The sequence below is a fragment of the Lineus longissimus genome, chromosome 2 (genome assembly GCF_910592395.1).
Source record: "Lineus longissimus chromosome 2, tnLinLong1.2, whole genome shotgun sequence".
Lineage (NCBI taxonomy): Eukaryota > Metazoa > Nemertea > Pilidiophora > Heteronemertea > Lineidae > Lineus > Lineus longissimus.
In genome coordinates this window covers 3346481-3361776 of record NC_088309.1, presented here as the reverse complement: position 1 = coordinate 3361776, position 15296 = coordinate 3346481, and the positions used below count along the sequence as shown (strand labels likewise).

General features: G+C 42.1%; 1 protein-coding gene across 1 annotated transcript; it reads right to left on the bottom strand.

Moving 5' to 3' along the window:
• Positions 1 to 168: 168 nt before the first annotated feature.
• Positions 169 to 4367, bottom strand: LOC135483951 (uncharacterized). The gene is made up of 11 exons (XM_064765026.1): positions 4219 to 4367; positions 3748 to 3859; positions 3225 to 3339; positions 2925 to 3026; positions 2669 to 2733; positions 2306 to 2410; positions 1959 to 2155; positions 1446 to 1617; positions 1116 to 1258; positions 826 to 994; positions 169 to 537 (listed from the first exon to the last, which is right to left on the bottom strand). Exons 1-11 carry the CDS (start codon positions 4365 to 4367, stop codon positions 469 to 471), a joined length of 1398 nt encoding a protein of 465 aa, XP_064621096.1. The 3' UTR covers positions 169 to 468.
• Between the last annotated feature and the right edge of the window lie 10929 nt (positions 4368 to 15296).

The window sequence follows — 15296 nt, the reverse complement described above, 5'->3', positions numbered from 1 at the left end:
TTGCTTGTTTGCAGAGTTTTTGAAAATCCTTGGTGTTGCAACCAATCTTGGAGTTGTCCAAATGATATCCGTCTTTGGACTTGCTCAAATGGTGATTCGAAATGAAACCAATGACCCACACTTTTTTTTACTGAAAATAATTTATTTGCAACCCTGAGAAGGGAACTACAATAGTGGTTTTAAAACCACAAATCAACGGACAGATACAATTTTCTCGAGACTACAAAATTTCGAGGTTCTCTCGTGGAACCTGCACTTGAAATGATAATTCCACATACATATAGGAGCAAGAGTACTTAATGAGTCTCAAATGAACACATGTGTGTCATGGAGATCACAACGAATAAGCATTCTATATTTGCTCATTCGGCTATGGACCTGTCCATTGAAAATAAATGTCAGGAGCACTTGCATAATTTCTCCACAACACAATGAGAATCCGAAAATGAAAATGAAAGTCTCTGTATCTCATTTTGTGTGGAACTGCAGGTGGAGATATTCCAGCCAGTTGGTCAGGGATGGCTTCTCTTGCTCTGGCTGAAATTGAAAGGAACAGAAATGAGGATATGAGGCTTTCAAAAGCAAAGCATCACTAAAAGCCGCAAGCAGCGTGTAAGTGTCAGGTTTGACAGGTTTTAATCCACAATTTTCAGAATTAATACGAGTCCTAAAACCTCTACCACTAGATCATGCTTCCTCTTCTGGGAAAGAACTGATTTGATACTTTATACATGGAAAGGGCACATCAATAAGTGACAATTTCACACACCAATAATGCCAGTATTTATACCTTGCTAGTTTCCAGACTTGAACTATAAGTCTTACCTTGATGTTTTCCAATAGTAAGTCTTCATTGAAGCCTTCAACATTTGTCAATTCAACACAGCCTGTATTTGGGTATCCATCACTGATGGTAAGAGTACAGACAATGTGTCCCCCAAGTCCCAGCATCATGCGCAAGGTGTTCTGCTCACTTATCCAGTCAATGGCAAACCTAAAGAACACAAGGATTATCGTACCACATTTGTTCAAAAATAAATTTGAAAATTCCTAAATGTGTAAATACACACTGAATATGAATTCAACAATGCCATTTTAAGCAGGGTGACACTTACCGGTTTTGCAATGTTGATATTTCTGAGAGGAGAGGGCGATGTGTAACCCATCTGGCTTGCACTTCTTTTACAAGATGAAGGATGTTGTCATTTGCTACCGCATAGTCTACAAGGTCTCCAATTTCAACTGTATTGTCATCTACCTAAAGAGGTATGAAAAAGTAACGATGTAGTCTGGTTAGAATAGGAGTCATGAGCAAAGATACCATTCATTACTCTTTGTAGGTTTATGTTTTATAAGAGGATAGTATTTCCAGTTTTAGAAAACCAAACTAGAAGTGTTTAAGTTTAAGCTCAAAGAGCAGACTTCTAAAAAACATTTTCACTCACGTGCGCTGTTGCAAGAACAAAATCGCCAAACTCATTGAATTTAAACTCCATGGACAGTTTGAGTTTTTCCTCTCCATCTGGGGAAGTGAGTTCAACAATGGCAACATCTTGATTGACAGTTGTTTCCCTAACACTACTGATGGCTTCTTTCCAATGACAGACACAGCTCAAACTAAAATGTTGGACAGGCTCATTAATTCTAATTGAGATGATATAAATGAAGTAGGTTGTGCCATAGAAGTAACATTTTTAGTCCTGAGTAGAGAGGTCAAATAGCATGGAAACACCCAATTTGGGACCAAAACTAGTGTCCTTAATGGAGAGGGTGTCCTTAAATAGCTGTGTCCACTAAGGGAGGATCCACTGTATCTTTCACTGCACAAATCAAAATAGAGAAAGGTAATCACTGTAATAGTTTCAACAGAATTTGGCAAGGTGAATGTACAGTTAGTCCTACCAACAACAGCGAAAGCAAAAAAGAAGACTGTGTAAAAAAATGGAATAAGTACAAACCTTTCATATAAACCTTTGTCGTTAGCTAGCTTGTCTTCCAAATTGCTCACTATGTTTTCTGCAATCTCCAAACTGGCATGGACCAGTTTCTGGATATCTGCGAACCGATCATAAATACATTTCACCGCCACTGATATACACTCCATTTTATCTTTGCAACTTACAAGTCCACTTTCTAGTCCCATCCTTGTGTCATCCTGAACAAAAGAGAGCAGGAAAAGTTTTAGAAGATTCAGAAAAATATAGCAACAAATGTTTATGGGAAATATCTCTATCAAATTTATACAAGTACATGTCAACTAAACTATCATCTTAGATAAGGAAGATATTCTTTAAAAAACTCTCACCAATTCCTTCACTTTCGTTACAATATGGTCACCACGCATGTCTGTAAGGTCCACTCTTTGACTTAGAGCATTATATTTCTGTTTTAACCCCATGAGTCTGTTTTGCTGAAAAAAGGAATAAAATACCAATCAGTAAATGGGACAAAATACCAATCTTGGACATGGGACAAGGATTCCCAGGAGGATAGTGTGCCTACTCAGAACAATACACCGCCACATGTAGCATGAGGCAGTATCATGCAGTTTTAGCAGGAATATTAATCTGGCCAATATGACTCATCAGCCAAGACACAGAAAAGACCTACATACAGTTGCTTCACAAGTTGTTAGCCTTTTGAAATCACAACATCCAGTTTCTCTTACCTTCTGTTCAAGATCTGATAGTTTGTTTTCAAGTGTTTTCTTTTTATCTTCATATTCTTCCAAGCCTGAAGTTTCAGAGGACAAATTGATACATAAGTACTGGTATCAGAATCATAAAAGTCATTTTTTGGATGGAACACATCAATGATCATCACAGCAGTTCTTCAATTCAATATCCCAGTGTCTTGGGAGCAGAACCACGACTCCCCCAGTTGTTAAATATGAAAGGAATCTGCCAAAAATTGCCTAAACTTACATTGTTGATACACCTCAGTCAACTCCTCTGCCTGCCCTGTCAATTCCATTAGCGTTTCCTTCCATTTCCTCAAGCTGTCACGAACAGAGCCAAACAGCTCTCCTAAAACCAAACAAAAAAGTTTATTGGGAAATGAACAAAGTATTCCTTGGGATGAAAGCTACATCAAATGAAGCCCATTTTAAAAGTATCTTTATTTGAAGTCTTAGTGAAAGGCAGAATTTTCAATATAACTCAATGTATGTGCAAGAAAAGTTGAACTGCGATCTTAATACTACTAAACTCTCAGGAAATACATACTTGCTTCGGTTTGACCGAGAGCCCAACACGATGGATTATCTTTAATCAAGTTTTCTGTGAATTTCAGCTGTGTGAGAAGTGCAATCTTTTGTCCTTTCATGGTTGTGAATTGTTCCTGAAAAAGAAACAAGCATATAAATTCAGATCTAGACTTCTTCAACCAGTCACTTGAGGCAACTCCTGAGTGACATTTATGCAGGGTACTGGAGTAGAAAAAGTAACAATTCAAGGCCTCTATTAAGGGGGACTTACTTGAGATGAACCTATTCAAGTATAGGCCTATTTGGAAACATTCCTTTCAAATTCACCACACAGTACTTTTACACCAACAGCAGTTAACGGAGAAGCAAATCGTTGAGAACTGATACTGTGTTGGTCTGAGTTTGAAATCTTTCCCAGTATGCCAGTCTCTTGGACCGTCAATTGGATGGAAGTTCAACCACTGGCACTGACCAGTAAAAAGTTTACATCTATTCATTTTGAAATGAATCATTGAATGTCTCCAGAGTTTCTCATTGCTCACCTTCATGATGGAGAGTCTGGCCCCTGAGACTTCTGTCACGTTGCCGCCATCACTTCCAGTCCCTTTCGTCGCCAACTCACAAAACTTGAGACATTTTACATCTTGAAGGCACCTGTAAAACAAGGAAATGTCACTGTTCCATTTGTCAAGCTGCCCAGCACGCATTGGATGAATTGAAAACAGTGGGATGTGAGACGTATTTTTAACAAAAGCTGAGCTATACAATGAGGCAAATAGTGCTCCCTCTTCTTGAATCGTGTAGATCAGCAGAATGGGCCGACTCCAGTCTCCACCTTTTTGGTACACACTGTGTACCGTTCGGTTCACACTACAGACAAGGGATTTTTTTCGGAATCCATTTCCTCTTCCATTTCTCCTCTACTACGAAGAAATATGGGTGACTGGTATGGTCTAGGGATTATTTATATAATAAACAATTATTTAATCATATATAATTGTAACAAAAAATACCGTCTCGCTTCCAAAAAGCATGAAATTTCAGGTGAATTTTGTGGAAAGGCATCCATCATGAGTTTGAATTTCCCTCTTACAACAGATGGCAGCACCAGAGGGTAGCGTTTCGGAATCTTGTTCGGATGTTCTCGGGACTCTTCGGACATGTCAAAAAGTTATCACGGCGGGTTATTTGGATTTGTGATTCCCCAAAACCTCCTGAAAACACAAATGAATAACCCATTTTAGAGCTCTTGCAACAAATAAGTTAACTCTTGAACCATGTGCGATGACTGTGATCAACATGAGACGAGGTATTAGTGGCTAGTTGACTGAAAACCTAACTGAGTGATTGTGACACTGCATGCTGGACTGACCACGCGGCACGCCCACACAGACATGTTTGTTACACACAGTGCATGAGTGTGCACACTTATCCATACTTTGTGCTATACTGACTACTGTAAACACTCCTCTACTAGGGTGTTCTACCCCGTCGACAGTACCTGGAAGTTTGTTTAAAGTGAACATGACTTGACATGGTCGAGAAGCTTCATTTGGAATTGGATTAGAGGTGGGCCTAGCCTACCTACTAACCTAAACCTAGTCCTAGGCTAGGGGCTAGGGCTACTGCTAGGCCAGGGCTTTGGCTTGGGGCATCTCATTGTCATTGAATGAATGATCGTGACAACTTTAATTGTGTTCAGGCCCTGAATCAGGATGAGCACAGAAGGCAAGAGGAGCAGACAAAAATCATTTCATTTTTGGCAATTATTTAAGGCAAGGCTTTGATGCTTTTTATAGTACACGGTAATGCACTTGAATACTTATAGAGTCCTTATGTATTTACTTTTTGAAACAGGTGCCAGATTAAAGATGACACTCCAATGACTCCAAGGGGTACCAAGTTCAAGATGTCCAGACAGAGCTCCTTTAAGCTGTTCTCTTCCCAGCAAAGATCACGGTTGACTGCTCTCTATCCCTTCCTCACTGCTGAACAGATCAACAGAAAGGTGTTGACCATGTGGAGTAAACTTTCAATGGCAGAAAAAAAGGACTTTGGTTCTGGAAACATTAGGTAGGCCTAAATCGTTTAGATGGTGAAAGTAACTGACCTATCAATAGTATCATTACTATCACAGCTAAAATTAGTAAAGAAATAAATAGTGCTTTGACAATAAGTCAAAATCTGAGTTGGTAGGGGGTCTATAAATAATAAAACCTTGAGTTTTTGTTTTCATTTGAACATTACCATAATCCATATCATGACTTTTGAGACTAGAGACTAATCAGCAAGCTCAGCTCTAGATGAACTCTGTTTCAAATGCTTTGCATCACAAATAACTATCTTATTGTTCCAGCTCATCTTGTTTAACTCCCAAAAGGATATCCAGAATAAGTGTCCTCTGCACCCCGAGATTGACATCAAAGCGCCTGAAAACTGATAACATGAGATACAAGGCACAATTGGAATCTTCCAATAGAACGTTTGACTTTGACTTCTTATCACCCGAAATGCCTGTAAAACCATTACTACATCTTGGCAAAGACCTGAGACAGACTGTCCCTAAAGATGCTGGAGCAAGGAGAGAAGAATCTAAGCCTAAGGTTTTAACCACGGACTATAACACTTCTGACATCAGTATGGTTTGTACATCTCAAGGTGCCGGCAAAATGAAGACCACTACCTCGGGTACAAGGGTTCAGAGGGGAAGGACAAAGTTACATACTCATCCGAGACCATCACCAAAACCTTGTGCGCTCATTAAGGAAGGTGATCCCTCAAAATTAGACAAACCTCAGGAGAATGCTTCAGGGACACCTCAGGATAACACTTCAAGCATTCATAAGGACAAATCGTCTAGTTATGATGACTTTGAGTCCATAGATAAGGAAAATCTGATCGTTGAGACAGAGGACCATTTGCCGCCATTTAGACCAAAATGGGGAGAACCTACGTACACTGGGTGGAGTTTCAGTTTCGTCAACAAGTATGCGGCCCCTGAAGTAATTGATGATACACCAAGTGAGAAGCCTGGAATTTTAAGGTAGGGTTTGAAATGAAATAAAATCGACCAGTTCAAAATTCTGAAAAATTTTCAAAAAGCCAACATTTTTTTGGGGCTGTTGATGTTTCTTCATTTTGGGCATTTTGTTTTGTCTTTTAGGAAATCTGCAGAAAAACCAAAGCAGAGAAGAGTAAGTTTCAGTGAGAGGGAGATTCAGTCAGTGATTACCTTCCAGCAAGAATCAAGCCAAGAAAGAATAGACCCTGTCGAAGTCATTCATACAGTTGGCAGTGCTGAGAACGATGAGGAGGATGTGGTGGAGGTTGTAGGAGCCATGGCTAAGGTCACTGATGCAGTGTATGGATCAAGCCGAGTTGGAGGAGAAAATGAGATGATGAAAAGAGCAGCTTTTTATGCTGGTCTGATGGTGGATGTGAGTGAAAATTGCTTCAACTCTACTCAAGATGAGAATGTGAGCTGTTTGATAAAGGAACAGAAGACTGGGGTGCGGGTGGCAGAACTCGGAGCAGTGATAACTACGTTGAGCTATATGGAAGCTACAGCCAGTGATTTGGTTGCTGATTCAAGAGATTTAAAAGCAGAAGTCCATGAGTTTGACACAGAGAAACATCAAGATACAGAGAGCTCTGAAATAGAGAGAGAGCATGCTGATAAAATTGGAAACAACTTGAGGCTGAACGACGAGGCTAAATTACAGAGTTGGTCAGAGACTGGAACAGCTTGTTTGGTCGGCCAAAGGGAAGAGAGCCAGCATGAACTGAAGGAGGATGCAGAGAATAAAATGAACCCAGAAACTGGGATGGGAAGTGATGTCAATGAAAAGGCACTGCAGAGAGAAAAAGGGTGTGAAACAGGGAAGTTGCAGCAGGGTTGTTCAGAGCTGGATAAGAACACAGAAAATAGAATGAAGAATGGTACAGAAATGGAAAGTGAGCAGACGATAAAGAAGATTGGAGAAAGAAAGAAGAGGAGGGCAGTAGGATGCGGGCAGACGATTGACACTGGTATTGAGGAGATTGGTGGTGATGGGAGCGTGGAAAACAAGCAGCGGGAAGGAACACAGGATGTTGGCTACGGTCGGAGAAAAAGGCCTCGTAGAGAATCTGCTGGCTGTCCGTTCAATGATAGACGACGTACTAGATCATATAAAAAGAATGAGCGACAAGAATTTCTTGTGTTGAGCACCAATGACATTGTGACTGTAGCAGAAAGCATTGGTAATAATGGTGGTGGTGGTGATGCTGACCAATCTATTGATAGGAGAGAGAAGAAAGCATATGATATTAGTGGTGAAGTTCCCAAGTTTCCTATTGGAGCTGAAGAGACAAGTGACCAGCATATTTCCAGGAGGTCAAGAGAGAGGAGACGATTACAGCAGAATGTGTCACAACAACAAGAAGAAAAAACCTCAATAAAGTCCAAGTTCATCGGTCCTGAAAATCTCTGCCCAACTGTAGAAAATAAGTGTCACAAGATAGGCAGTGTCAGTGATGAGATAGAAGGCCCTGGAACAAAGGATCAAATTTCAAGTCAAAACGTTTCACCACCTATCGCCTCAGATCAAGGTTTATGTCTGCATGGAGAATTGAAGACTCCGTTGATGGGTAGGACTCCTTTTGATGTTGAGACTGTGGAGTTGGTTACACCGATGACCAACACAGGACTAATTGCAGAGATAGACAACCAGGTTAAGTTGGCCCCGAGGAAGGGCAGAAGCGACCAAAATGAACATAATTTGAGGACACCAAAGATGGGTATCACTGCATTAACGCCAATGACTGATGTGGGACTAATTCAGGAAATTAAGAATGAAGTGAAGTTTGCCCCACAGAAGAGCGGAGGTGATCCAAATGCTGATTTGATGACCCCTTTGATGGGCACTACCTTGGTTCACAGCAGTGAACTTGAATTGGTAACACCAATGACAGATGTCAGACTCATTGAGAAAATACAGAACCAGGTCCAGTTAGCGCCCAAGAAGAACAAAAACTGTCCTGATTGCCAAGAAGATGAAAATGGAGATCACCAAATAGTGGAAAGTGGTGAAGAAAACCTGGAGACTGACTCGACCAAATCTTCAAGAAAGCTTTGGAATGAAACTAGACATGGCACAGAAGGAAACGAGAAACACACTAAACCAACACATACACAATCGGAGGGAAAGGGTCAATCCTTGGAGACACCAGAGTCAGAATGTTGTCTACCAGATGCAAGGATGGTCAAAGATTTAACAGGGCGAGCTCAACCATCATCCTCGGAACAAAGCCAGGCGAGTAATCAGAGTTTGCTAACTTTGCCTTCTGTGGATTCCTTCTGTCTGGATCCATGTGACATCTTCAACTCGTCTCCGCCAGATCATCAAGAAGTTGCCATGACAGTGAAACAGTCGACAGATTTCAGTGTGGCTCAAGCAGTAAGGAATATGCAGATGATTGGTTGTGTCTCACTAATCTCGCCGGTCTCCAGTATCTTGTCGGCAAGTCTCTCAGGAGTGAGTCAGGTAAGATCATACAAATTATGTAGCATATTCAATCAAAAGCTTGAAGGGTGGATCTGAAAGTTGTAGTGTCGGTGCAACCCTGATTAATTAATGGGACCAGACGTTAACGACACCAATCACTCGATGCTTGATACCAGCAATTCTGACTGTCTTTCAGCTCTCTTCAACGTCAAGTGTAACAAGCTGTGACGGGGATGTTGTAGATAATGAAGAAGATACAGCAACTTTACCCAAACTAAATGATGAAGATATCAAAGATGTTCTCATTGACATTGATGATGAATCACAGGCAAGTGAAACTTCATTGTCCTTATTTTTTCACCACAACTAAGGTGTTGTACTCTTTATCATTGCTACCTTTTCATAGCCAGGGTTGGCACTGTGAATTTTTTCCTCCTAGCCACTTTTTAGCCAAGTGGCTGTCACTTTTAGCCATATTGAGTCAGCACTAGCCATTGCCGATCGTTTGTCCCTCTTGGGGCCGTCCCACCCCACCGTAACATGTGCGAGAATGGCAGCCCGCCAGTACTGAGATTAGCAAATCAACGAACGATTCGAGGAACCCGTGACCGGAGACTCCATGGCAACGAAGCGAGCGGGAAACTAGCCGATAATGTATGCGTAAGGCGACCAGCAGCGCCAGCATAATCACTGTAGCGGCAACGGGTAGAACTACAATGCAGACGATAGCAACCACGTGTGATAGCGCGGCCGCCCGCAAATATGATAAAGTTTGACTGACTAACGATCGTTCCTTGGTGCATTTGGTGTGGAAGTGGATCTTTTTGATAGACTTTGATTTAAGGAATTGAACCCGAGGCGGAGGACCTTGGTTGAGTTACCAAGACACTCGAGGGTGGAGCTAAAATACAGTCCAAACCCGAGCCGATAGGCGAGGGTTTGGACGAAATTTTAGCTCCACCCGAGAGTGTCTTGGTAACTCAACCACTCGAGGGTGGAGCTAAAATACAGTCCAAACCCGAGCCGATAGGCGAGGGTTTGGACGAAATTTTAGCTCCACCCGAGAGTGTCTTGGTAACTCAACCAAGGTCCGAAGCCGAGGGTTCAATTTCTATTCTAAAATACCTCAAACTTAAAAAGATAGGCCACGAAAATAACTTGAATATGTGCGAATTTGGCAAATTCCATCCATCGCCTGCCCGGAGCGCCGGTAGCGCCGTTGTTTACATTATGTTACGGCAGCGTGCATAGGAAGTCCGCATCGGCTCGCTCAATTGATGCTAAAATCCGCGCAAATGGGCTATTTGGAGCGTTTTTCTCAGCGAATATGTGTAGTGCTCATTAAAAAACTTAGGGTGGTTGATGCTTCCTTGGCTGATTTGTGTTTGAAGCAGTGTTTTGAGAGCCTCAAACTTCTGAAGTGAGCTGTGTGCATGGTTTCCACATTTTAGTGCAACCCGAGGGAACTTTGGTAGAGCATCTTGGTTGCGTGTCCAAAACACTCCACTCTCAGAACGAGGCTTATGCATTTTCCATTTAAAAGTTGACTTTACGGTACCAAGGTATTTTAGAATCAATTTTCACACAACACAATTTACTCTCTCGCCAAATCATGGCAATTCAAATTGAATTCGCAAAATTTTTAGCCAGACATTGTTTTACATTCGCCACTCATGTGCAGCATTGGCAAGTGGCGAAAATGCGAACGGGCGCGCCAACCCTGATACTAGCAAAGATGACAATGATTGTTTGAGATGTTTTAAAGCTACTTGTGTATGTGGAATAAGCTCAAACTATTCCTGAAATAAGTTTACTTAACTTTGGTGTTACAGCTCATTTTGTGCAAGCCAGTCAGTGTTGGAAGACTTGGTGAAAATATGGTCCCTGGTGACTTCACAACTAAATAACTGTGCAGCGAAACTGCTTCCTTAATCAAGTTTTTCTTATTGAGGAAAGTTTCGTTACTTTTATATCTTAGGAGCAAACGTCACCTGTTGATTCTCAACAAAGTCTGTCAGTGATGGAGCAAAGTGGATGCAGTGGAGTTCGGCGAGGTGCCATTCAAAATCCAACGAGAAGTAATCGTGGTAACAACCAACCTGATGGTGATCTGTGCGACATGTTTCAGAATATGACACCGCAAAAATCAGTCAAGAAGTCTGGAAGAAGGTCAGTTTAAACAGCCTTTTCATTTTATTTTTGGAGGAAGCTAAGAAAGGGAAAAAAGTTAAATTGCCAAGCCCTCATCTGAAAATGGTATATTTTGATAACAGCTGATTGCGAAGTTACTGTTCAGTGTAGCTAAGTTTCATGGCCTATACTAATTGGTTTAGCCTCATCAGTACAAAGGAATAAAACATAAGAAATGCTGATTGTTTTTGTGACGGTATGAGTTTATGCGGCGGTATGAGTTTGGAGTCATCGAGAAAAGGGGGACACATTTTTTTTGGCAAATGAGTGGATCTTGAGCGAAGCACAGAATGACGCGGGGATTACGTTTCTGAGAACGTCGTAGGAATAGTTCGCGCCTGCGTAGTTCGTTCAGCATATCATTAAAATTGTGTCGCGGAAATTTCGATTTTGTCGTCCGTAATTCTTGAATATTCCCCTCCACTTTCCAGGTAAGTAACCTTAAATCATTTAGTCATGTGTAGTAAAACTGGTAGATCAGATGTATATTGACATGCAAAAGGTTAGAGATGTTTGTAAATAGTTTTCGGCAAATTTGTTGAGCGTCGAGCCTCGGGCTGTCAGAATGGCTGGATCAGCTGTGCGCGCTTGAGCGTCAGTCAAGGATTTTGGGCTTCAAACTATTCTTTAATGGGAATGTAATGTTCGCAACTATTGTTCAGAGAAGTCACGCTAAGGTATATTTTTGTTGTATAAAGTTTCCATATGTTTGATTAACGTTTCATGTCAGAAACGGGGATTTTAGTTTCGAACACAGTGTCAACAATGCAACCGCGTTGGTATTGTTGACATCAGGCGACGCTCTGATTGGCTGTGGCTGGGGTCACGTCAGCGATGAATAGGTCAGATGTGCCATATTTGGGAAAGTGCGATGCTGTGATTGGTTGGAAGTTTAAAGGGATTTTAAATACGTCACAGATTTTTGCCATATTTGTAAACCGCTTTCCGTATTCGGAGAGACGCACGCATTCCAAATGACATGTGAATCAAAATGTGAATCACGGAAATTCTTGGGTTTTTGCGGGTTTTAACACTTTGTGTGCGGGGATTTCTTGATGTTTTCTCAGGTTTAGGCCTAACTCTGTCAATTTCTTTTAGATTAACTAGCACGGCTAGTCACTCTAATGTTTATTGTATATACTTGGATTATATAGGCAGTGGGCCTCTATCGGGTATAATTACTATAGATATCACTGGTATTTTGATTGTACACATTTCTAAAGGTCAAAGGGCTGTTATGTGACAATATTTCTCTTTCATGTATGTATTTCGCCATTGTAGTTCGTTCAGCATATCATTAAAATTGTGTCGCGGAAATTTCGATTTTGTCGTCCGTAATTCTTGAATATTCCCCTCCACTTTCCAGATCTGTCCAGGTAACAATTTTGGGGGCTCAGCCGGGAAATACACAAGTTAAAGGACAGAAGGAAGGATATAAAACTGAACCATGGCTTTAGAGGGTGAACGGACGAAGGTGTTGCTGTCCTTGCGACGCAAATTATACAGTACGAATAGCGACCGGTTAGAGAAGGCCGTGGAGAGTTGCTTCGAGGAAAACAGTGGACTCGGTATGGAAGAGATGCTATCTCTTTACGAGGACGAGATGGAGAAATCGAAGGAAACCGAGGATCATGGTGTGAAGAGGTTGACCGAGTTACTGGAGGGCCTGACGGGGGTTACAAAGCCAGGAGCTACGGACCCCGGCGTCATCTCGGAAAAGATGGTTGTGGCACAGAAAGTGGAGAAACCAAACGTGGTCTTTCATACACAAAATTTTAAATTATCAAATAATATTGGAGAACGCTCCAATTGTTTGAGTTATCTAAGTTTTCTTCGTCAAGTGGAAGCAGGTCGTAAGCGCGGATACTCGGAAATGGACATTTTGGACGGTGTGGTCCGGGCAATTGAGCCCACTTGTAGGTTACGCGAATATCTGGAAGGGATTGAATCATTGACCCTTCCAAAGGCACAAACCATCATTCGGGGTTACTACCGAGAGAAGTCCGCCACACAACTATACCAAGAACTATGTTCATTGAGTCAGGTTCAAAAAGAGTCTCCGCAGGACTTTCTGTACAGGGCGCTCGCGATGAGACAAAAGATCATGTTCGCTTCCCGAGAGGATGCTACTAAAACGTTCGACACTAGTCTTCTTGAGCAGCAATTCAGGCAGTCCGTCTGCACCGGTCTCAATGATGATCTCCTGCGGGTGGAACTACAACAGCATATTGAGAAGGACTCGGACGAGGAGTTAATTGCAGCCGTTAACGATATAACACGACGCCAGGCAGAGACGCAGGCCAAAAGAACGGTCAAGGTGAAAGCCGTGTCGGCTGGTACGGAGTGTCAAACGACCGGGACAAACGCTGTGTTGGAAGAGTTGAAAACCATACGGGTGGAGATGAACGAGTTGAGACAGGCGGTGAGGTCCAAGGGAGGAAGCTCGAGTGCTACCGAAGAAGCCAAACCTACCACTGGGAATCGACCACAACAGCGTTCTGGCAATAGGCGGCAGAACAAATGCCCCAAATGTGTGCGGGATGGAGCTACTCGCTGTTTCCATTGCTACGAATGTGGCTCAGATGAACACTACCGAAACTTCTGTCCGCAACTAAGAAACCCTACTGGTGATGCTGGTAGTTCGGGAAACGAGAAGGGATCACTGAAAAAGGGGGCACAGTGATCGAATCAAAAGAGACCCTCTCCTCAACCTCGCAGATGTGTTGTAGGACATGTAGTGCTCATGTTGATTTAAAACGATGCGCTGGGTGTCACGGGCAAGTTCTATATTGTAGTCGGAATTGCCAAAAACAGGGTTGGGGTGAGCATAGAACGATATGTCAGACAATCCAAGGAGTTGGAACAGCTATGGCAGCACAAAAGGTGCAAAGCTCGCATGAAAGTGAAACTGTTACTGAACTTACTCCTAGAAATCAAAAACGATTGATAAAGCTTGTCGGGGAGAAGTGTTCGGTCTCCTTGATGGTTGAAGGACAGTGTGAGGAAATGCTATGGGATACTGGAGCCCAAGTTAGCTTGGTAGGACTTAATTGGCTCCGTGAACGATTTCCAGATAAGGACATTAGACCAATCAAAGAACTAATTGATGAAACGCTACGTGTTCGGTCGGCTAGTGGGGACGACATTGTTTTTTTGGGATATGTGGAGTTGGAGATAAGTCCACCTAATGGTCAAAATGTTGCAGGGGTACCATTTTTGGTGACAAAAGCTGAACTCCAATCACCCATCTTGGGGTACAATGTAATAGCCCACTGGTTGAATGACGCTGGTATTTCATCTATTTTTCCAACTGTTGATAAAACAAAGGTTTCATCTGTTCTGTCTGTTTTGGAGAAAGAACAACATAGTGCGTTGGGTCTAGTCAAGATTGGAAAACAGAATGTGGTAGTTCCCAAGGGGAAAACTCTAAAGGTCAGGTGCTTCACACGTGTCGGCGCAGAAAACTCTAACCACCAGGCAGTATTTTCTAGTGAGGGGTATAACCACTGGGATGGAGCAATACAAGTTCCACAGGCGCTAGTTAAAGTACAGAGGGGGGCTAGTTGCGCTGTAACTATTCCAATTAGCAATTTTTCAGACCATGACGTCGTCTTACATAGAGGAATGACAGTGGGACGGTTAGAATCAGTCAGGTCTCTCATCACTGTGGTACCACCCAGAGACGGGGAAAAGCTGATGGAATTTGGAAGAGAAGTCCATGGTAGAGAGGTTGGAGCGCAAGAGGTAAGTATCGATAGTAGGACGGATAAGCCTGATTCATGGGATCCAGATGTGGAACTAGATGAAACTGTCTTAAATCCAGAACAAATCACTATGGTAAGAAAGATGCTTAGAGATGAATGTCATGCCTTTGCTAAGGATGAAAATGACATTGGTTGTGCTCCAAGTTTGCAATTAGATATTAAGTTGAAAGATGATTTTCCAGTCTCACAACCGTATCGGGCATTGCCACCACCACTCTACCAAGAGGTAAAAGATTATGTCACTGACCTACTGAACCGAAATTGGATACAGAAGAGTACATCTTCTTATTCTAGTCCTATGGTGTGTGTCCGTAAGAAGGACAACACTCTTCGCCTGTGCATTGACTATAGGGCCATCAATCAAAAGAGCTTTGTTCCGCAAATTCCAATGCCACGAATACAGCATGAAATTCAAACTCTGATTGGTAATCGCTTTTTCTCTGTCATTGACCAGTCCAAGGCCTACCATCAGGGTTTTGTGAAAGAAAGTTGTCGACCTTACACTGCTTTCAGCACGCCATGGGGATTATATGAATGGTCTCGCATTCCTTTTGGTGTGTCAGGGGCTCCAGGTTGTTTCCAGAATTTCATGGAGGAAACTTTGGTAGATTTGCGTGATAAATGTTGCATTCCCTATTTAGATGATTGTCT

Bases quoted from the DNA above. Each gene is read 5' to 3' on its own strand.
- LOC135483951 (XM_064765026.1), bottom strand. From the start codon at position 4,367: ATGTCCGAAGAGTCCCGAGAACATCCGAACAAGATTCCGAAACGCTAC. The intron at 1,259-1,445 runs GTGAGTGAAAAT...ATACCTCTTTAG, and splicing joins TTGTTCTTGCAACAGCGCAC to GTAGATGACAATACAGTTGA. The intron at 995-1,115 runs GTAAGTGTCACC...TGTGTTCTTTAG, and splicing joins ATATCAACATTGCAAAACCG to GTTTGCCATTGACTGGATAA.